This window comes from Heterodontus francisci, chromosome 22 (assembly GCF_036365525.1).
Source record: "Heterodontus francisci isolate sHetFra1 chromosome 22, sHetFra1.hap1, whole genome shotgun sequence".
In the NCBI taxonomy this organism is placed as follows: Eukaryota; Metazoa; Chordata; class Chondrichthyes; order Heterodontiformes; family Heterodontidae; genus Heterodontus; species Heterodontus francisci.
The window spans coordinates 52,054,813-52,077,783 of record NC_090392.1 but is presented as its reverse complement, the minus strand read 5'-3'; the positions used below and the strand labels follow the sequence as shown (position 1 = coordinate 52,077,783).

General features: G+C 46.1%; 1 protein-coding gene across 2 annotated transcripts in view; it reads right to left on the bottom strand.

Annotated features, from left to right (window-relative positions):
- Positions 1-22,971, bottom strand: part of robo4 (roundabout, axon guidance receptor, homolog 4 (Drosophila)) — a 160,462-nt gene that overhangs the window by 72,361 nt on the left and 65,130 nt on the right. For both annotated transcript variants that reach the window (XM_068053837.1, XM_068053836.1), the window contains exons 3-9: positions 18,421-18,578; positions 17,169-17,289; positions 16,483-16,621; positions 15,730-15,857; positions 8,592-8,716; positions 7,336-7,561; positions 5,547-5,668 (exon numbers count right to left, since the gene is read on the bottom strand). In XM_068053837.1, the coding sequence (XP_067909938.1) occupies positions 5,547-5,668; positions 7,336-7,561; positions 8,592-8,716; positions 15,730-15,857; positions 16,483-16,621; positions 17,169-17,289; positions 18,421-18,578 (1,019 nt within the window). The remainder of the gene's footprint in view (positions 1-5,546; positions 5,669-7,335; positions 7,562-8,591; positions 8,717-15,729; positions 15,858-16,482; positions 16,622-17,168; positions 17,290-18,420; positions 18,579-22,971) is intronic.

Below are 22,971 nucleotides of genomic sequence, written 5' to 3'. Positions count from 1 at the left end.
TAGATCAAGATCGCCTCTGACAGATGGACATACTATGAAAACAACACAAATGTAGATTTTTGTGAAGAAGCTTTAAATGAATAGACACATTTTTTGACTTACTTTTGCATCACTATATTGAACACTGATTTAGTGACATCCATGGCATTGCTTTTGCTTGCATAAGTAGTCAATAATTGCCTGTATAATTGGTGTAGCGATGCACAGTATTCTGGATAGGAGATAAATTTTTAATTTCTTTATCTTTCTGAATATTGCTCACTGGCCCCCTATGTCAGGCAAAAATTGTAACGTGGCCCCCCCTCCCCTACGTGCAAATGTTGGACTCTCTGAGACCCCACATCCAACGGATCAGATAAAAGCTCTGCAATCCTGCCATATCCAGTTGTGAATGGTGGTGGACAATTAAACAAGTAACAGGTGGGGGCTCCACAAATATCCCCACCCACAATGATGGGGAAGCCCAGCACATAAGTGCAAAAGACAAAGCTGAAGCATTTGCAACCATATTTAGCCAGAATAGCCGAGTGGATGTTCTATCTTGGCCTCCTCCTGAGGTCCCCAGCATCACACGTGCCAGTATTCAGCCAATCTGATTCACTCCACATGATATCAAGAAACGACTGAAGGCACTGGATACTGCAAAGTCTATGGGCCCTGACAACATTCCAGCAATAGTACTGAAGACTTGTGCTCCAGAACTAGCTACGCCCCTAGCCAAGCTGGTTCAGTACAGCTACAACACTGGCATCCAGTCGACAATGTGGAAAATCTACAAAAAGCAAGACAAATCAAATCCAGCCAATTACCTCCCCATCAGCTTCCTCTCGATCATCAGTGAAGTGAATGATGGAGAATGTCGTCAACAGTGCTATCAAGCTACACAATGTTCAGTGCCATTCACAACTCCTCAGATACTGAAGCAGTCTGTGTTCATATGCAGCAAGACCTGGACAACATTCAGGCTTGGGCTAACAAGTGGCAACTAACATTCGCGCCACAAAAATGCCAGACAATGACCATCTCAAACAAGAGAGAATCTAACCATCTTCCCCCAATACTTAATTACATTACCATCACTGAATCCTCCACTATCAACATCCTAGGGGTTACCATTGCCTAGAAACTGAAATGGACCAGCCATATAAGTACTGTGGCTTCAAGAGCTGTCAAAGACTGGGAATTCTGAGGTGAGTAACTCACCTCCTAACTCTCCAATGCCTTTCAACCATCTAAAAGGCACAAGTCAGGAGTGTGGTGGAATACTCTCTACTTGCCTCGATGAGTGTGGTTCCAACAACACTCAAGAAGCTCGACACCACCCAGGACAAAGCAATCCACTTGATCGGCACCCCATCCACCAACTTGAACATTCACTCTATCCACCACTGATGCACAGTGGCAGCAGTCTGTACCATTTAATAGATATACAGCAGCATCTCACCAAGGCTCCTTTGACAGCAACTTCCAAACCCACGACTTCTTCCACCTAGAAGAACAAGGGCGGCAGATGCAGGAGAATACCACCACCTGCAAGTTCCGCTCCAAGCCACACACCATCCTGACTTGGAACTATATCGCCATTTCTTCACTGTCCATGGGTCAAAATCCTGAAACTCCCTTTCTAACAGCTGCTGGTGTACCCACACCAAATGAACTGCACTGGGTCAAGGCAGCAGCTCACCAACACCTTCGAGGGCAATTAGGGATGGGCAACAAATGCTGGCCTAGCCAGCGACGCCCACATCCCGCAAAAGAATAAAAAGAAACACGGTGCAAGAAGAATTGTGTCTCCTTAAGATGCTGATTAAGATTATCATGGATTAATTTACGAATAATTGTTTTACTCATTCATTTGCTGATATGTTGTAAAGATAGGACTCTGAGTAAAGGTGCAGCAACTCAAGCAGTTTTAGGCCCCAATAGGGGCAAGTGTGGAGGTACTGGACCATTTTCTCAGAGGCAGGACTACCTGCCACAAACCAATTAAAGGTCTTTTAAACCCTATTAAGGTCTATTGTTAGAAGCCAATTGGAATCTTCCAGTTCCCGCACATTGCAGGGTTGTGACCCCCATTTGACCCCGACATCAGGGTCCCGTCCCAAAGAGTAAAACCCTGCCCACTGTAGTTTCAGTAAATCTAAAGTGTAAGCTGCATGTCTGTGCAGACCACGACTCAAAACAGGATGGGGATCTCAGGGAAGTGCTTGTCATTAATAACTAGAACTTGAGCCACATCAGCAATTGCTATTGTCTGTAAAAGATTGATGAACCAAAAGTAACAATGGCTGGCTGTTGGTCCACTCCAAAATGTTGGATAGGAGCAAGAAACACCTACATAGAATTGAACTCAAAGATGTGTTAACTTGCTGGATAAGCAGGAAAACAAAAGTTTGAGCTGATGTGCACAAAACGATTGGACCTATTGAGTCACACGACCAGCACTTTGGGGTATAAAGAAGGCAGAATTCAAATGAACAAGTACAGAACAAGACAAGAAGTCACCTTGGCTTTTACGAGTGGACGTAATAGCTATCTAACTAAATAAGTTGAAGAAGTAGTAGACAACGCACGCTACTTTGCCCAATGACTTAACAGATGATACATCATCAGTTCGGAACTGCAAATTACTGCCTAGATTCTGCAATCTGTTAATCTCTGCTGTGTGCCAATAAAAGGTTTGCTGTATCCAATTGCTATCAGTTCAAATCCCTTGAAATTCTGACACTCTTTTCAATGTATTCTCTGGCAAAACATATGAGTTTGTTCTTGTGGATTCTAATGTTATTGAGTCATAGAAGAAGGAATTTCCCCCTACACAAGATCAGGGGGCAGGTTGTTCAACCTTGCCCATCTAAGAGCGAAGTCCAAAGTACGGAAAGTCCTCATTAGGGAACTCCTCTTTGCTGACGATGCTGCTTTAACATCTCACACTGAAGAGTGCCTGCAGAGTCTCATCGACAGGTTTGCGGCTGCCTGCAATGCATTTGGCCTAACCATCAGCCTCAAGAAAACGAACATCATGGGGCAGGACGTCAGAAATGCTCCATCCATCAATATTGGCGACCACGCTCTGGAAGTGGTTCAAGAGTTCACCTACCTAGGCTCAACTATCACCAGTAACCTGTCTCGAGATGCAGAAATCAACAAGCGCATGGGAAAGGCTTCCACTGCTATGTCCAGACTGGCCAAGAGAGTGTGGGAAAATGGTGCACTGACACGGAACACAAAAGTCCGAGTGTATCAAGCCTGTGTCCTCAGTACCTTGCTCTATGGCAGCGAGGCCTGGACAACGTATGTCAGCCAAGAGCGACGTCTCAATTCATTCCATCTTCGCTGCCTCCGGAGAATACTTGGCATCAGGTGGCAGGACCGTATCTCCAACACAGAAGTCCTCGAGGCGGCCAACATCCCCAGCTTATACACACTACTGAGTCAGCGGCGCTTGAGATGGCTTGGCCATGTGAGCCGCATGGAAGATGGCAGGATCCCCAAAGACACATTGTACAGCGAGCTCGCCACTGGTATCAGACCCATCGGCCGTCCATGTCTCCGCTTCAAAGACGTCTGCAAATGCGACATGAAGTCCTGTGACATTGATCACAAGTCGTGGGAGTCAGTTGCCAGCGTTCGCCAGAGCTGGCGGGCAGCCATAAAGGCGGGGCTAAAGTGTGGCGAGTCAAAGAGACTTAGCAGTTGGCAGGAAAAAAGACAAAAGCGCAAGGGGAGAGCCAACTGTGTAACAGCCCCGACAAACAAATTTTTCTGCAGCACCTGTGGAAGAGCCTGTCACTTTAGAATTGGCCTTTATAGCCACTCCAGGCGCTGCTCCACACACCACTGACCACCTCCAGGCGCTTACCTATTGTCTCTCGAGATAAGGAGGCCAAAGAAAGAAAGAGTCATAGAGTTATACAGCACAGTAACAGCCCCTTCGGCCCACCGTGTCTGCGCTGGCCATCAAGCCGATCTCTTCTAATCCCATTTTCCAGCACATAGCCTTGTATGTTGTGGCGTTTCAAGTGCTCATCTAAATGTGAGTGCTGTCTCGCAGGGGAACTCTGCAGCAATTGAGTGAGCTATTGGGGAAGAAGCTGTGATGTCCTCCAGACTTGAGTGAGGTTTAGCCGAGTTTAGTATAAGGTATGAGGCAAAGACAGAGAGACAAAGACTGCAGCAGCTGAGCATAAAGGCTTCCCCTTTTATTCTGTCCTAGTTTCACTTGCACTTTGCTCGCATGTGTGTTCTACAGCAGCCTCTAGAGTACACAATGCTCAATGCAATTTCAATTTCAGAACACAACAACACTACAGAAGCCAAGAACCCAGCTCTTGAGTAAGCAACATATTTCAGTCCGAGCTCACAGAAAGCCTGTGTCACCCCCAAAACAGGCCCAAAGTTGCAACAACCTCTATGTTTCTTATACTGTTGGATGATGCAATCCACTTTAGATCAGGTCAGATTTGTGCAAAACTGAACTGATCTCGTCCTGTTGCAGCAATGCTAAAATAGGATTTACTGTCGAGACCCTACATTGTAAACATTCTGAAGATTAGTGAATTAATGAATTACTTCTCAGATGACCTGTAAGCCTCACAAAGCCATAGTAAGTGGTCACAAACAGTGCTTTTTAAAGTGTTAAATATTTAAATCTGCTGTAGGTGAATTTTCAATGATTAGCAAAATGGCCTCTAACAGGGTCCTGCAGGCTAAAACCTCATTGTTACCATTTTAGGAAGATCTATTTCAGCTATTACTATACCACTAATTTGTGTTTTACTGCATCTTCTCTTCTACTCTTATTCAATTCTGCACCATGGCTCTCAGTCCATAACTCAGGTAAATCATATTGAAATCCTGATGGCAAATGAAATACCTGGATTCCCTTCCTGTTAAACATTCGGTGAACTGCTTAATGAATCCACTGCACAAATGCTGTGAAGCTGTAATAAGACCAAGAACAGTACAGTCCTACATATCAATTTTAATGAGAATTGCAGTGCAAGCCACTCAGCACAGAAGGTTTTCTCAGAGGCTCACAGATTAAAATTCACATGGCACATGGAATGTGGGCATCACATTGATTACCCATCCCTAATTGTCCTTGAGAAGGTGATGATGAGCCACCTTGTTGAATACAACTGAGTGTCTTGCTAGGCCATTTCAGAGGGCAGTTAAGAATCAAACACATTGCTGTGGGTCTGGAGTCATGTATAGGCCAGACTGGGTAAGGACAGCAGATTTCCTTCCCTACAGGACATTAGTGAACCAGGTGGGTTTTTACGACAATCTGGTAGTTTCATGGTGACTATTACTAACACCAGCTTTTTTCAAATTCCAGATTTATTAATTGAATTTAAATTCTTCAGCTACCATGCTGGGATTTTGAACTTTTGTCTCGAGATCATTGGTCCAGATCTTTGAGTTACTAGTTCAGTATCAGAACAACTATGCTACTATACCCTGTTTGACCTTAATATTCCGATTTCAGTGACTCTTCCCAAATACACTGTACACATTCCATTCGTATCCATCTGTAGTCATACCTTGTAACCTTTAATGATGCCGTTGTGGGACTCGGGAGGAGGGGGCTCCCAGCTGACCACAATGCTGCCATTCCTACTTTCTGTCGTTGCAACGATAACACTGTGAGGAGCAGCATCCGGCACTAAAACATGAAAGACAAGAGATGGCAGATTAAGAGCAAATACCAAGCACCGCATCAAAGCCACAGCATTAAAGGTTTCGCAACCAACTTCTAAACATAAAATCTTGTAATGGTAGAGGAAAGGAACTCTAGGCCCATTTGAGAGGATAATGTTCTAGTCCAGGGTCTCACTAACAATTAGTCAAGGGCCAAAATACTGGACAATACTACTACCTTCTCGAGGGCAAACAGGGATGGCCAATAAATGCCCACCATTGCCAGTGATGGACAGATCCTGAGAATAAATAATTTTTAAAAACGCAATGCATGTGGATCACTCTCAGGAAGACTGCATTCAGCAATGGAGTACGTGTCTGCACCCACAGTTCCCCACACGGTGAGCTCCTAATATTAGTCACTGGGTGCATGCCAACAACCTGCCCAGAGAAAAGAGGAACAACGCCAATGGGACTGATATTTCTGCTAAAGTTATAGGTCCTGTATCGCCAACCTTCACTTGCTGTATAGATACTGGGATATCACTTTCTAACAGAACTCTCTCACCTTCACTCACGAGATTGCAATAGAAATAAAATGAGCAGGACTGAATACTAACTCTTGTCACATCCCACAACAATGAATAGAAATCCAGACACTTGGAAAGAAAGAAGTGGCATCAGCTTGCAAGGAGAAAATTCAAGTGTAATATGATGGACAGATAATTTGTTTTTATGATGTTGGTTGAGGGGGAAATATCCTGCTCTTTTTTGAACAGCAGAGGGATATTTTAAGTCCACCTGAGAAGGCAGACATGACCTTAGTTTTACTCCTCATCTGAAAAAGGCAGCGCTGACAATGCAGAACTCCCCCAGTACTGCACTGGAAAGTCAGCCTAGATTTTATCCTCAAGGCTGGAGTTTTACGCCCCCGCAGGAATGGGCTGGAGTTGGCTGGTGGGGGGCCGTAAAATTGAGTGGGAGGCATGGGGGTGCCGTTCCCGTCACCTTCCCAATTAATTGCCCTTTAAGGTCCTCCTCCTGCCACTGTTGGTATATTACCAGTGGTGGGTGGGTGGCTCAGCATCTCAACAGCACGCTCAGTAAAACCTGGCAGCCTCCTTCCGGGCTGGGGCGCCCTTGTGGGGCACATGGAACCCGATCAGCACAGCACAAGCCGCTCCTGCTGGAGCACATTCCCGCCGCCGCCCCCCACCCCCCCGCCCACAACCAACCACCACCCCCGCCTCGTCGGGGCCCAGCCGATTGTCACCGGTGAGGGCTGCCTCCGTTGCCATTCCTCTCGCTGGGCACAGCAGTGGCCATGCTTCCCAGCGGCACTCCTGGGACTGCAGCTCATGAAGGCAGGACTTCCTGCCTCAGAAGGGCGGAAGTTACCCCCGAGGCCAAGGGCCCGGGTCATGTAAAATCACGGCGTGGCTTCCAGATCCAGCGGAGGCAGGCTTGCCCCTGACCTTTTCGTTGGTGGGCGGGGCCTCCGCCCCAACATAAAATTCCAGCCCAGGTATCAGGAACGGGACTTGAACATACAATCTTCTGATTCAGAGCCAAGAGTACTACCAACTGAGCCACAGTTGACATGTTATAGCAATTGAATCAGGAGAGGGCCACAGGAGATAGTCCACAAATAGTCCTGGCCTATATCACAAGGACCAGTGTTCTAGTCCTCACCTTCCTCAGGAACCCTTCCATTCCTTGTGTTGCTGTCTGGACTGTAGAACCTTCCACTGTACGCCTGAATCTTGAATTCATACTTGTAGCCCCTTTTCAGAGAGGTCAGCACTGTGTTCCGCTCGACGGGTCGGGTAACCTGCTGCTCCATCCATTCCACACTCGGGGGCATCAAAGAACGAAAGAAAACATTAAATCCCTCGATGTATTGAGATGGTGAAATAACCTGCAGAAGCCAGAAAACTGAGTGAGTTTTGTGCAGATGAGTGAACTCCCCTTTGACCAATGGCTTAAATGCATTGCACCAAAATGGAAAATTCAAGTGGAATGACTGGGATCAGCAAAAACGGGTTGAGCTTGCCAAAGGCAGTGATATGAGTGCTAAAATTCTCATCAATATCCTGCAACTTCCAAGTCCTGATCTGTATCCTGCAACTTACTGGAAGTTGTCCATGTGCGAACATCGTCTGATTCGACTTTAGAGTCTAACTGGTCGAATGGAATTGGCTGCCACACAGTGACTGGTTTAAGCAAGTATAGCTTCAGGCCTAAAGCTCTTTCTAGCTCCTTGAATAGATATTACTATCCTCAACAACCATCGGGAGAACACAAGGCCTTTCAGAAGATCCATGCAGAGTATCCTCAAGGTAGTGGCTGCCATTGCTGGGCAATGAAACACTTTTTCACTGTTGGTGTCTATCGGTGAATTTTACAATTCAGCCCATATTGTCTGTACCACAATGACTTGAATGGAAATAAAAAGCAGGAGAGGTATAAGAATCGGCTACTGGCTCGCTATCACCTGTTTTACACTATCACACAAAATCAAGACCTACCCCTGGGAGACAGGTTGAGGTTGGGTAAGTTCATATCACTGAGGCCTTGCACAGAGGGATGAATTCCATCCCACCACTAGGCGAAACCAAAACCCAGATCTCAAAGGGTGCGGTAATTCTCTAAATAACAAGATGAAGTGACCATAGAAATCATGGAATGTATTTTGGTTCAAGCATGTACAACTTACACGGCAATTGAATCATTCCAATTTATTTAATCTGTCGAGGAAGCTGATTAACTACAGATTCTTCAAATCTATAAAACAATCAAATTGTCAATGCTTTCCAAATAATTGAGGAAACATTTCCAAACATCAACAGAGCTTTCCACCAAACCAGATATAGAGTGAGCCTATTGGCAATCATGTATACAGTCAATAGTAACTGCTTGAACGTTAGGTAGAAAGACCAGGTGCTCACCTTCCAGTGGAGGTAGACATGCGATGATGATGGAAGGACAGTAACGTTATCGAGATAAATCCGGACATCCAGCAGCTCCTGAGCAGCATCTTTCTGCCTGTCTCTCTGACCAGTATCAAGAGGATCTGAAAGTGATAGAAACAATTCATGAACTAGTAAGAGCAGTGGGATCCATTGCAGACATGACAATCTATCTTTTTCAAACGCTGACCAATCTTACTGTGCATTTTCAGCACTGCTTGTCCTATTTCATACTTCTTTATTGTCTGTTGAAAGAGGGATAGTCCATTTTGAACATACAAAATGAAGGAAGGCCACAGCAGACATTATGCACACCATGACCCACATTCGTCGCTCTCCCCTCTCCCCCTCAACAAACCAGCCATGCAATCTCCTGGGAGAGACAAAAAGAAAAGGAAAACAACCCTAGACTAAAAAAGAATTCTGACAAATTCCTCTCCAACCCCTGAAAACAATCAAACAAGCTCCAGGAGACCACAGTCACTGAAAGACACCCCCAGCCCCTCACCAATACTCCAACTAACCTCTATATGCAGTCATGTCAGACACAGTCAGAAACCTGTCCAGCTCCCTTTTAAAAGGTTTTGTGAACTCACTGCACAAGACAGCAACTTGTTCCAATGGGAGGCAATAGTTTCTGAAATGAAAAACCTGACATCTAACCTTGTTCTATGCTCACATAACTTTTACGTTCCTCTGGTCCTCCCTGTCTTTCTTTCTTTGGCCTCCGTGTCTCGAGAGACAATGGGTAAGCGCCTGGAGGTGGTCAGTGATTTGTGGAGCAGTGCCTGGAGTGGCTATAAAGGCCAATATTAGAGTGACAGACTCTTCCACAGGTGCTGCAGTTAAAATTTGTTTGTCGGGGCTGTAACACAGTTGGCTCTCCCCTTGCGCTTCTGTCTTTTTTTCTGCCAACTGCTAAGTCTCTTCGACGCGCCACTGTTAAGCCCCACCTTGATGGCTGTCCGCCAGCTCTGGCGATCGCTGGCAACTGACTCCCACGACTTGTGATCAATGTCACAGGACTGCATGTCACGTTTGCAGACGTCTTTAAAGTGGAGACATGGACGGCCGGTGGGTCTGATACCAGTGACGAGCTCGCTGTACAATGTGTCCTTGGGGATCCTGCCATCTTCCATGCGGCTCACATGGCCAAGCCATCTCAAGCGCCACTGGTTCAGTAGGGTGTATGTGCTGGGGATGTTGGCCGCCTGGAAGACTTCTGAGTTGGAGATACGGTCCTGCCACATGATGCCAAGGATTCTCCGGAGGCAGCGAAGATGGAATGTATTGAGACGTCGCTCTTGGCTGACATACGTTGTCCAGGCCTCATTGCCGTAGAGCAAGTTACTGAGGACACAGGCTTGATATACTCGGACTTTTGTGTTACGTGTCAGTGCGCCATTTTCCCAAATTCTCTTGGCCAGTCTGGACACAGCAGTGGAAGCTTTTCCCAAGCGCTTGTTGATTTCTGCATCGAGAGACAGGTTACTGGTGATAGTTGAGCCTAGGTAGGTGAACTCTTGAACCACTTCCAGAGCGTGGTCGCCGATATTGATGGATGGAGCATTGCTGACGTCCTGCCCCATGATGTTCGTTTTCTTGAGGCTGATGGTTAGGTCAAATTCGTTGCAGGCAGCCGCAATCCTGTCGATGAGTCTCTGCAGACACTCTTCAGTGTGGGATGTTAATGCAGCATCGTCAGCAAAGAGTTCCCTGATGAGGACTTTCCGTACTTTGGTTTTCACTCAGACAGGCAAGGTTGAACAACCTACCATCTGATCTTGTGTGGAGGAAAATTCCTTCTTCTGGAGACTTGAAATGCATGTGAGAGCAGCAGGGAGAAGAAGATCCCAAACAGTGTAGGTGCAAGAACACAGCCCTGTTTCACGCCACTCAGAATAGGAAAGGGGTCTGATGAGGTGCCGCTATGCTGAATTGTGCTTTCATATTGTCATGGAATGAGGTGATGATACCTGGTAGCTTTGGTGGACATCCGATCTTTGCTAGTAGTCTGAAGCGACCACATCTGCTGACGAGGTCAAAGGCTTTGGCGAGATCTATGAAAGCAACGTAAAGGGCCATCTGTTGTTCGCAGCATTTCTCCTGTAGCTGGCGAAGGGAGAACAGCATGTCAATGGTGGATCTCTCTGCTCGAAGGCCACATTGTGCCTCAGGGTAGACACGCTCAGCCAGCTTCTGGAGCCTGTTTAAAGCGACTCGAACAAAGACTTTCCCCACTATGCTGAGCAGGGAGATTCCACGGTAGATTCCACGGTAGTTGTTGCAATCACCGCGGTCACCCTTGTTCTTATAGAGGGTGATGATATTGGCATCGCGCAGGTCCTGTGGTACTGCTCCCTCATCCCAGAACAGGCAAAGCAGTTCGTAGAGTGCTGAGAGTATAGCAGGCTTAGCACTCTTAATTATTTCAGGGGTAATGCCGTCCTTCCCAGGGCTTTTCCACTGGCCAGCAACTTGTTCCAATGGTAGGCAATAGTTTCTGAAATGAAATACCTGACATCTAACCTAGTTCTATGCTCACATAACTTTTACGCTCCTCTGGTCCTCCAGATCTATTTAAATCAGCCAGCTTATGCACATGGACAGAATCTCGTAGTTTCAATATTTTAAAGGTCTTGATTCAATCTACTTAAAGACTATGCTTTTTCAGGGCCTCGATGTGACCCAACATTTGAGGGGAACAAAAGTGGACACAGTAATCCAAATGAGGCCTAACCAAGATCTTATACAAGGGCAGTATAGTATTTAATCATACTGGCGAAACACCCTAACACAGTACTTGCTTTTGCAATAGCTTCAGCACTGGTCGCTCCAGAAATTGATGTACTGTAACATCTAGGTCTTTCTCCCAACAACCAAGCTCGCAGAGCTGCATAATTACACATGCTTAATGGTTGCTATACCATGTGCATAACATTACAAGGGTGGTGCTGAAGGACTGGAGAATTGCAAATGCTGCACTCTTATTCAAAAAAGGGCATAAGGATAAACCCAGCAACTACCTCAGTGATGGGAAAGCATTTAGAAGTGATACTCCGGGACAAAAGTAACATTCACTTGAACAAATATGGATCAATTAAGGAAAGCCAGCGTGGACTTGTTAAGGACAAATGGTGTTTAACTAATTTGATTGAGTTTTTTGATGAGGTGCACATGGACTTCCAAAAGGCGTTTGCTAAAGTGCCACCTAACAGGCTTGTCAGCAAAGTTGAAGCCCGTGGAATAAAAGGGACAGTGGCAGCATGGATACGAAGTTGGCCGGGTGACAGGAAACAGAGAGTGGCGCTGAACCGTTTTTCGGACTGGAGGAGAGTATGTAGTGGGGCTCCCCAGGGGTCGTAATAGGACGACTGCTTTTTTTGATATACTTTAATGACCTAGACTTAGGTACGCAGGGCACAATTTGAAAATTTGCAGAAGACACAAAACTTGGCACTATTATGAACTGTGAGGAAGATTAGTGATAGACATCACAAGGACATAGGCTGGTGGAATGGATGAAACGTAGCAGATGAAATGTAATGCAGACAAGTGTGAAGTGATATCTTTTGGAAGAACAAGGAAAGGCAAAATAAAATAAAGCTTACAATTCTAAAGGGGTGCAGAAGCAAATGGACCTAGGAGTATATATGCACAAATCATTGAAGGTGGCAGGGCAGGTTGAGAAAGCGGTTATTAAGGCATACAGGATCCTGGGCTTTTTAAATAGTGACATAGAGTACAAAAGCAAGGAAGTTATGGTGAAACTAACACTGGTTCAACCTCAGCTGGATGCCTCAGGTATTGCAGTGGGTGCAGAAAAGATTTAAGAGAATGGTTTTGGCGATGAGAGATTTCAGTTATGTGGATAGATCAGCAAAGCTGGAACTGTTCTCCTTAGCAAAGAGAAAGTTAAGGGGAGATTTGATAAAGGTGGTCAAAATTATTAGGGGGTCTGGTGAGAATAGATAGGGAGAAACTGTTCCCATTGAAAGAAGCGTAGAGAACCAGAGGACACCGATTTAAAGTGATTAGCAAAAGAACCAGAGGTGACATGAAAGAAAGCAATTTTTTTTTTACGTAGCGAGTGGTGAGGATCTGGAATGCACTGCCTGAGAATATGGTGGAGGCAGATTCAATCGTAGTTCACAAAAGGGAATTGGATAAATATCTGAAGAGAAAAGATCTACAGAGCTGTGGGGAAAAGACAGAGGAGTGGGACTAGGCGAGTTGTTCTCGCAGATAGTCGGCATGGACACGTTTGATAAAGTGCCTCATCACAGGCTTGTTAGTAAAGCTGAAGCTCGTGAAATAAAAGGGACAATGGCAAATTGGATAAAAGTTGACTGAGTGAAAGGAATCAGAGAGTGGTACTAAACAGTTGTTTTTCGAACTGGAGGACCGTATATAGTGGGGCTGTGCAAGCCTCCTTCTGTGCTGTGACCATTCTATGATTCAATGCGGACTGTTCCCCCAATGCTCTTACTAATATTGATATGGATGGTGAAGAATAATGTGCCGGACACTGACCTCTGTGGCATTTCACAAGTAACTGGTAAACCCACACAAAACTACTACCATTAATAATATAGCCTCTGACTATGAGAATACAATTAATTCCATATTCAAGCTAACATCTGTCTGCTAATCTCACAGGACTCTCAAGTAGCCTATTGTGTGACATCAAAAGTTTCACCTAATCAACTTAAACAATGTCAATCAGGCTGTTTATATCCAAGACCTTAATAAGCAGGTTGGTTGACATGACCACCTTTTCCAAAAGCCATGCAAGAGTCTTGAATAAATCATTCCTTGTCAAGATTATTTGAAGTGTGGCTCAGTGATAGGATTCACGCTTTTACGTCAGAAGATTGGGAGTTCATGTTTCGCTCCAGGGACAAGCACAACATTGAGACTGGTCTTCTTCTTTGGCCTCCTTGTCTCGAGAGACAATGGGTAAGCGTCTAGAGGTGGTCAGTGGTTTGTGAAGCAGCACCTGGAGTGGCTATAAAGGCCAATTCTAGAGTGACAGACTCTTCCACAGGCACTGCAGATAAAATTGGTTGTCGGGGCTGTTACACAGTTGACTCGCTCCTTGCGCTTCTGTCTTTTTTCCTGCCAACTGTTAAGTCTCTTCGACTCACCATTCTTTAGCCTCGCCTTTATGGCTGTCCGCCAGCTCTGCGATCACTGTCAACTGACTCCTGACTCCCACGACGTGTGGTCAATGTCACAGGACTTCATGTTGCCTTTGCAGACTTCTTTAAAGCGTAGACATGGATGGCCGGTGGGTCTGATACCAGTGGCGAGCTCGCAGTACAATGCGTCCTTGGGGATCCTGCCATCTTCCATGCGGCTCACATGGCCAAGCCATCTCAAGCGACGCTGGCTCAGTAGGGTGTATATGCTGGGAATGATGGCCGCCTCGAGGATTTCTGCATTGGTATACGGTCCTGCCACCTGAAGCCAAGGATTCTCCGGAGGCAGCGAAGATGGAATGAGTTGAGACGTCGCTCCTGGCTGACATACGTTGTCCAGGCCTCAGTGCTGTAGAGCAAGGTACTGAGGACACAGGCTTGAAACACTCAGACCTTTGTGTTACATGTCAGTGCGCCATTTTCCCACACCCTCTTGGCCAGTCTGGACATAGCAACGAACGCCTTTCCCATGCGCTTGTTGATTTCTGCATCGAGAGACAGATTGCTGGTGATAGTTGAGCCTAGGTAGGTGAACTCTTGAACCACTTCCAGAGCATGGTCGCCGATATTGATGGATGGAGCATTTCTGACATCCTGTCCCATGATGTTCGTTTTCTTCAGGCTGATGGTTAGGTCAAATTCGTTGCAAGCAGCTGCAATTCTGTCGATGAGTCTCTGCAGACACTGTTCTGTGTGGGATGTTAATGCAGCATCGTCAGCAAAGAGGTGTTCTCTGATGAGGACTTTCCGTACTTTGGTCTTCGCTCTAAGACAGCCAAAGTTGAACAACCTGCCATCTGATCTTGTGTGGAGGAAAATTCCTTCTTCTGAAGACTTGAACGCATGTGAGAGCAGCAGTGAGAAGATGATTCCAAACAGTGTAGGTGCGAGAACACAGCCCTATTTCACGCCACTCAGAATCCGAAAGGGATCTGATAAGGCACCACTATGCTGAATTGTGCCTTTCATATTGTCAAGGATTAAGGTGATGACACTTAGTAGCTTTGGTGGACATCCGATCTTTGCTAGTAGTCTGAAGAGACCACGTCTGCTGACGAGGTCAAAGGCTTTGGCGAGATCTATGAAAGCAACGTAGAGGGGCATCTGTTGTTCGCAGCATTTCTCCTGTAGCTGGCAAAGGAAGAACAGCATGTCAATGGAGGATCTCTCTGCTCGAAAGCCGCACTGTACCTCAGAGTAGACACGCTCAGCCAGCTGGTATTGAATGGGAATTGCACCGCTACAGGCACTAGCCTTTGGCTGAGATATTAATTGGGGACCCGACTTCCCTCTCAGGTGGATGTAAAAGATCCCATGACACTATTTTGAAGCAGGTTTTTATTGTCCGTTTTTTGTTTTGCTTGTATGTAATTTCCTGACTCAATAAATTAAATTCTCAATTTTAGCTTGAAAAATACAATTAGACAATACAGTTAAGTTAGCACTTTCCAAAGTGGACAGAACATGGTCGATGCACTACATAATCTCCAGTGCATCATTACTTTGAAAGAAGAATCATTGTTACACTGTAGCAGGGTATCCCATTCACATCATGTAAAAGAAAGCAAGTTCCAGTTCATAGAGGTAATTATACACATATAATTCGACCCACATGTACATGATCATAAAAAACTGTAATAGCAAAGATCCAGAAATCACTGTCACCAATACAACGTAAAGTACCAAATCTCCCTCTCTACCTTTTTTACTAGAGAACATCTCCGACACTCACTTTTACCCTCAAAATTCAGTCCATTATTCTTTGGTATTTTAAACTTCAAAGATTTATGCCAGCTTTCCACCACTATCTCTGGTTGAATGTGGTTTCAGGTTACTCCACTATCAGGCTTCCCCACTTACCAAACATTCTTCTTGTCCTCAGTCAACCATTTCAAACTTACATCGTCCACACTTACCTCGTACAATGAGAGAGACGGAGGCAGCAGCTGATCCCACTGCATTCTCAGCCAGGCAGGTGTAGCGGCCTGCATCATTGAGAGTTGTGTAATGAATCCTTATCGTGTTATCAGAGTTTACTTCGTACCTGTTGAATCAAAGCTGTAGTCAGAGCACAAAGAGGAAAATCAATTTTCTTCCCTCACTGCCTATAGGCAATAACTCATGCTGTGGTGTCAGATCTTGCGTCCTAGCAACCTTCCAGCACCTCCCCATTCTTTGTGAACTAAAATAGAGGTTAGAAGTTAAATGAAGGAAAACCATGCATTTAAAAGTCTAACATTAAGAGTAATGGTTTTTATTTCAATGCAATACTGAGAGAAAGCTGCACTGTTGGATGAGACGTTAAACCTTGGCCCCCCCACCTGCCCTCTCACATGAGCATAAAAGATCCAAAGGACAATTTGGAAGAAGAGCAGGGGAGTTCTCACTGTTGTCCTGGCCAATATTTATCCCTTGGTAATCTGCCTGTTTTGTTTCCTACATTACAACAGTGACTACACTTAAAAAGTATTTCATTGGCTGCGAAGCATTTTGGGACTTTCTAAAGCAGTGAAAGAAGCTATATAAATGCAAGTTCCTTTTTTATTTCTTTTCCAAATGCTTTCTTTGGAAAAATGGTCAAAATTATGTTCAGTTGCAGGAGTATGGTCCAGTTGGTGATCTTACTGTAAGGGTTATTCAGTAACCCTTTAAATTCATTCTTTACTCACCTCCCTGTGGGAAGGTCTCCATTTTCCTTCTGCCAATGTACATGTGGCATTGGATCGCCACGGACTTCACAGGAAAACGTCACGGTATCCCCAGCTGTTACTGTTACATCACTCGGCCTCTGGACAAAGGTTGGCTTTTCTGGAATAAGATAGAAACACTTAGAGCTGCATTATCGCCAGCAGCAGGAAGTGGATCCTGATCGGAAGCAGGACCTCGTGCCTTTCCCCCCCATTTCCTCACCCAAGACTGAATGAAAACTGGTTGACTGGGAGACTAATTCAAATTTCTGATATCTGAGCTAGAGCAGGATGGCAAATCCAGACACTGGATGAGTTAGAAACTGTACTGGAATCTTATATACATTCACAAGAGTAGAACTTGGGTTTGTCCCACTGGATTATAGTGCAGCACTCAAAAGGTAGTAATGAGACAGTGCTGCATTGTTAGAGGTGCAACGTTAGATTGAAGCTACATCCAACTGCTCAGATGAATATAATGGATTCCTGGTCTTCCGGCCAACATCCCATCAATACCAAAAAGAGATTAACTAATCAATCATTCATCTCATGTTCTATGGAGTATCTGATCAAGACAGACTAGACATGTACTTATATCCTCCAATTCTACTTCCAACTTTTAGTGAGGGAATTTTGTGCTCTGGCTGTAATTGTAAGATCTCTCTCACCTAGTACAGACATTCGGGCGGCCTCGCTCTCCCGCCGTCCCGCTTGGTTCGTGGCTATGCAGACGTACACTCCCGAGTCACTCCTGAGAGTGTAGGAAATGATGAGTTTGCCAACAGCAATCTGCAGAAAAAGACAAAACGTGGAGCTGAAACAAGATCCAAAGCGGGCAACGGCTTTCTCTATGATGTTCCCTTGCTAAGCAAAACACAGGTCACAAAGATAGTTAAAAAAGACAGAACTTCACTATATAGTGGTTACACAATAGTGGAACAGTCAACTTATTCAGCAGTTCAAGTTTGCATTTGCTGGAACTCTCGAAATATTAGTCAGGATATCAAATTTAATTGTTAGAAGCCCAGTTGTCTACTTTGTATTTTCACTAGGACAACATTTATTCTGACAAATCTTTCCCATGGTCTCAATTTGTCTTTAAAACAAGTCAAAAATCACAATTTTACCCAATTGGGGGAAAGAGTGAATGTTTGTCGTTCTGGTCACACAGTGAAAGCATCCTGACAAGAGATTTCTAAAACAAGGAGCAGGCCTAACAGCAAGCTGGCTGATGCCACCTGTATCTCAGGTTCTGTCTCTCGTAAAAGTATTTCACCGGAGATAAGAGAAAACAAACATGTCTAATAGATTATATTACTGCTTATGTTACAGAACCGGCAACTTAGGGAAGGGGGAGGTCAGTGGATCTTTTTCAGGGGTGGATTCATTGGTAAATGACACACCAGGTGATGCTCTGTCACAGACTCATCAATCTGCTTCTCGCAGTACTCCAGGGCCCTACTGTTGGTCAGCCAGCCTTCCTGCCACTGTGGTGGAACCGGTCATTGGAATCTAAGATTTTTTCCACTTGCCTCCAAGATAATCCTACAAACTACTGCTCTAAAGGGCACAGTGGGCCTAAGATGGACAGCCATGAGAAGCTTACTAGTAGCATGTGCTGGTAAGCAGTAGTGTGCACACTTAGATGGGTGGGGGAGGTTTCCTGAGTTTTAGCTCCTGCCAACCTGTGTACGTTTCCCTGGTTTAGCATGTCACTTTATGGGGACAGTGTGTGCATTTCACAGCAGGCAAAGGAAACTGTCCTCATCTGTGCTCCTTAGCAGTTTGGTTTGAAGAATATTGGGCATTGCGATGAATTTCCACACATACCAGGCAACCAACTGACCAATGTATTTTAAAAAGAAATTACTGTCCTCTACAGCTGGAATAGGCCAGGTATAAAACAAGTGATGGACTCACTCTGTAACGCTCGTCCTTTTGGTTTAGAGGTGCCCCATTCTTCTTCCATGTGACAGTTGGCTCTGGATGGCCGCGGGGTGGCAAGCATTCCATTTCTGCCTGCTCGCCCAATGCCACAACCACATTGCTTGGCTGCAGTCTGAACTCCTCCCGCAAGGCTGAAATGAAACAAGATCATTAGCACTACTGTACTAAATGTCTAGGTGTACTGGATGAAATACTTCAGTGAGCGAGGCAGTGCCCAAGACATTAGAGAAGACCCGACCTTGTGCTAAACTATGACCTCTAGCCATTCTTCCAATGACAGGACATCTGAATTAACATTACAAGTGGTCCTTCAATTGCAGCCATGCCAACAAAAGACCAATTATATTTTTCAGTGCTTCAGTCTTTGGACAGCACAACACACTCATGAGACACGATTGGAACCAACCTCTCCCCACCCTCCAAACCCGACAACCCCGCTGCAGGTTTTACTCAGTCCCCACTCCCCCCACCCCTGCTTCCCTCAACCATGAATCTTGCCAAACCCCCACTTCACCATCCTCACTCGCCTCGCAGTGGCCAGTTTCCATGGGTGACTTCCTACGTCCGTCATTCTGTGATTTTTAACTCTCGCTCACCGCAAGTAACATGATACCTGCCAACTTCCCAAGTCACATCCCAACATGCAAATGACACCCAAGAGCCTAAAAAAGGCCCAGGCCTCATACTGAACTGTTTACAGGGAATTCCCTCCTGCGCTGCACCCTGAATGCGCTCAGTGTTAAAATTGGGGCTATGAAGTCTCTGTAGAATAATTTAATCACCACAGAAGGGTCTTTGTGTATCAGCTGGTCTCAGACTTGCCTCTGAAACAGAGGCTTGCACATTTGACTTCCCTCCAGCATTTGACCAACATTTATGTCTCATTTCACATCACTAAAAACAGATTATCTAGTTATCACATTGCTATTTGTGGGACCTTACTTGTAATGTAATGGTAACAAATTTACACACAACAGTGACTACACTTCAAAAGTACCTCATTGGCTATACAGCGCTTTTGGATGTTCTGAGGTTGTGAAAGGCGTTATATTATTGCAAGCCTTTCTTTCTTTCAGCCCAAACCATCAAAAATAGGCAAACCTGTTCCTGTCTGTGGGAGCTTACTGGACCAAAATGGCTGCCATCTTTACCTATATAACAATGACAGCACTCCAAAATTAATTCATTGTAGTTAATGTAGTATAAGGATATAAGGATCCCTTCTCACCGCACTCCTCCTCCTCGCACCCCTCCCTCTGCACCCCCTTCCCCCCACCTCCTCCCACTGGCATCCACCTACTCGTGTAGGGGCCCCAACAACCCCACTGCCTTGTGGGCGTCTTGGGAGAGACCAAGGCTAAGGGAGTAAACCCGAACAGAAAATCCGGAGCGGAACCCCGAAGGCGGTCATGTGTCACCTTTGGCATGTTTCCGGCAGTTCCTGCAGCCATATTGGTGCCAAAAGTCGTGCTCTGCTCTCATTTGGACCCCACCAGGAAGACCGAGAGGGGGGTTTTGACGCTTGGGCAACTCACAGCCTCCATACGTCCGCCCAGGCATGCGCTATGGAGAGGTCACTCCATAGTCGCCTCACAGCGACCAAATCAACATGGAAGGCAGCAGTTACGGGTTATAAGTCCAGCTCAATTGGCGTAGAGATTGGGCGCCACGGGTTGCCTTTGTAGGTGGGAGAGGTCATCGCATCTCACTGGACAGCTACCGCCCGCCTCAAACCGGGCAGCCCCCGGTCAGTAAGGTTCTCTCCCGCCACAGTCCACCTGCTTCAATGGGTGCTTGGAGCTCAGGGTCATTGCCCGACAAGTGGACTGTAACACTGCACCAAACAGCACGACCAAAAAAGGAAAGAAGGTACCACCCCTTCGTTTTGCAAGCTGGAACGTCAGAACTATGTGTCCTGGCCTGTCGGAAGACTTTACACAAATCAACGATTCTTGGAAGACCGCCATCATCAACAACGAGCTCGGTAGACTCAATGTGGACATTGCAACACTTCAGGAGACACGCCTCCCTGCGAGCGGATCTCTAAGAGAGCAAGACAACACCTTCTTCTGGCAGGGTAGGGATCCTGAAGAACCAAGACAGCACGGAGTGGGCTTCGCCATCAGAAACTCTTTGCTCAGCATGATAGAGCCACCCTCAAATGGCTCAGAACACATACTGTCCATCAGACTGCTCACTGCCTCTGGTCTAGTACACCTACTCAGCATCTATGCTCCAACACTCTGTTCCCCACCTGAAGTTAAAGACCAGTTCTATGAGGAACATCGAACACATATTCCTGCTAGGGGACTTTAATACCAGGGTTGGGGCCGACCATGACTCATGGCCTTCCTGCCTTGGGCGCTATGGCATTGGAAGGATGAATGAGAATGGACAGAGACTGCTTGAGTTGTGTACCTATCATAACCTCTGCATCACCAACACATTCTTTCACACTAAACCCTGTCACCAGGTTTCTTGGAGGCACCCAAGATCACGTCGTTGGCACCAGCTGGACTTCATCGTCACAAGGCGAGCCTCTATAAAGAGTGTTCAAATCACACGCAGCTTCCACAGTGCGGACTGCGACACCAACCACTCCCTGGTGTGCAACAAGGTTAGCCTCAAACCAAAGAAGCTGCATCGCTCCAAGCAGAAGGGCCGCCCGCGCATCAACACGAGCAGAATTTCTCATCCACAGCTGTTACGCAAGTTTCTAAATTCACTTGAAAAAGCCCTCCAAAACACTCCCACAGGGGATGCAGGGATCAAGTGGGCCCACATCAGAGACGCCATCTATGACTCAGCAATGACCACCTATGGCAATTGTGTGAAGCGGAATGCAGACTGGTTTCAATCTCACATTAAAGAGCTGGAATCTGTCATAGCCGCTAAGCTCATTGCACTGCTGAACTACAAGAAAGCCCCCAGCGAGTTAACATCCATAGCACTTAAAGCTGCCAGAATCGTTGCACAAAGAACAGCCAGGCACTGCGCAAATGACTACTGGCAACACCTATGCAGTCATATTCAGCTGGCCTCTGACACAGGAAATATCAGAGGGATGTATGATGGCATTAAGAGAGCTTTTGGGCCAACCGTCAAGAAGATTGCCCCCCTCAAATCTAAATCAGGGGACACAATCACTGACCAACGCAAGCAAATGGACTGCTGGGTGGAACACTACCTAGAACTGTACTCCAGGGAAAATGTTGTCACTGAGACCACCCTCAATGCAACCCAGTCTCTGCCAGTCATGGATGAGCTGGACGTACAGCCAACAAAATCGGAACTCAGTGATGCCATTGATTCTCTAGCCAGCGGAAAAGCCCCAGGGAAAGACGGCATTACCCCTGAAATCATCAAGAGTGCCAAGCTTGCTATACTTTCAGCTCTGCACGAACTGCTTTGCCTGTGCTGGGATGAGGGAGCAGTACCACAGGACATGCGCGATGCCAATTCCATCACCCTCTATGAGAACAAGGGTGACCGCGGTGACTGCAACAACTACCGTGGAATCTCCCTGCTCAGCATAGTGGGGAAAGTCTTTGCTCGTGTCGCTTTAATCAGGCTCCAGAAGCTGGCTGAGCGTGTCTACCCTGAGGCACAATGTGGCTTTCGAGCAGAGAGATCCACCATTGACATGCTGTTCTCCCTTCGCCAGCTACAGGAGAAATGCCACGAACAACAGATGCCCCTCTATGTTGCTTTCATTGATCTCACCAAAGCCTTTGACCTCGTCAGCAGAAGTGATCTCTTCAGACTACTAGAAAAGATCGGATGTCCACCAAAGCTACTAAGTATCATCACCTCATTCCATGACAATATGAAAGGCACAATTCAGCATAGCGGCACCTCATCAGACCCCTTTCCAAACCTGAGTGGCGTGAAACAGGGCTGTGTTCTCGCACCTACACTGTTTGGGATCTTCTTCTCCCTGCTGCTCTCACATGCATTCAAGTTCTCAGAAGAAGGAATTTTCCTCCACACAAGATCAGGTGGCAGGTTGTTCAACCTTGCCCGTCTAAAAGCGAAGACCAAAGTACGGAAAGTCCTCATCAGGGAACACCTCTTTGCTGACGATGCTGCATTAACATCTCACACTGAAGAGTGTCTGCAGAGCCTCATCGACAGGTTTGCGGCTGCCTGCAATGAATTTGGCCTAACCATCAGCCTCAAGAAAACGAACATCATGGGACAGGACGTCAGAAATGCCCCATCTATCAATATCGGCGACCACGCTCTGGAAGTGGTTCAAGAGTTCACCTACCTAGGCTCAACTATCACCAGTAACCTGTCTCTCGATGCAGAATTAAACAAACGCATGGGAAAGGCTTCCTCTGCTATGTGCAGACTGGCCAAGAGAGTGTGGGAAAATGGCGCACTGACACAGAACACAAAAGTCCAAGTGTATCAAGCCTGTGTCCTCAGTACCTTGCTCTACGGCAGTGAGGCCTGGACAATGTACGTCAGCCAAGAGCGACGTCTCATCTCATTCCACCTTCGTTGCCTCCGGAAAATCCT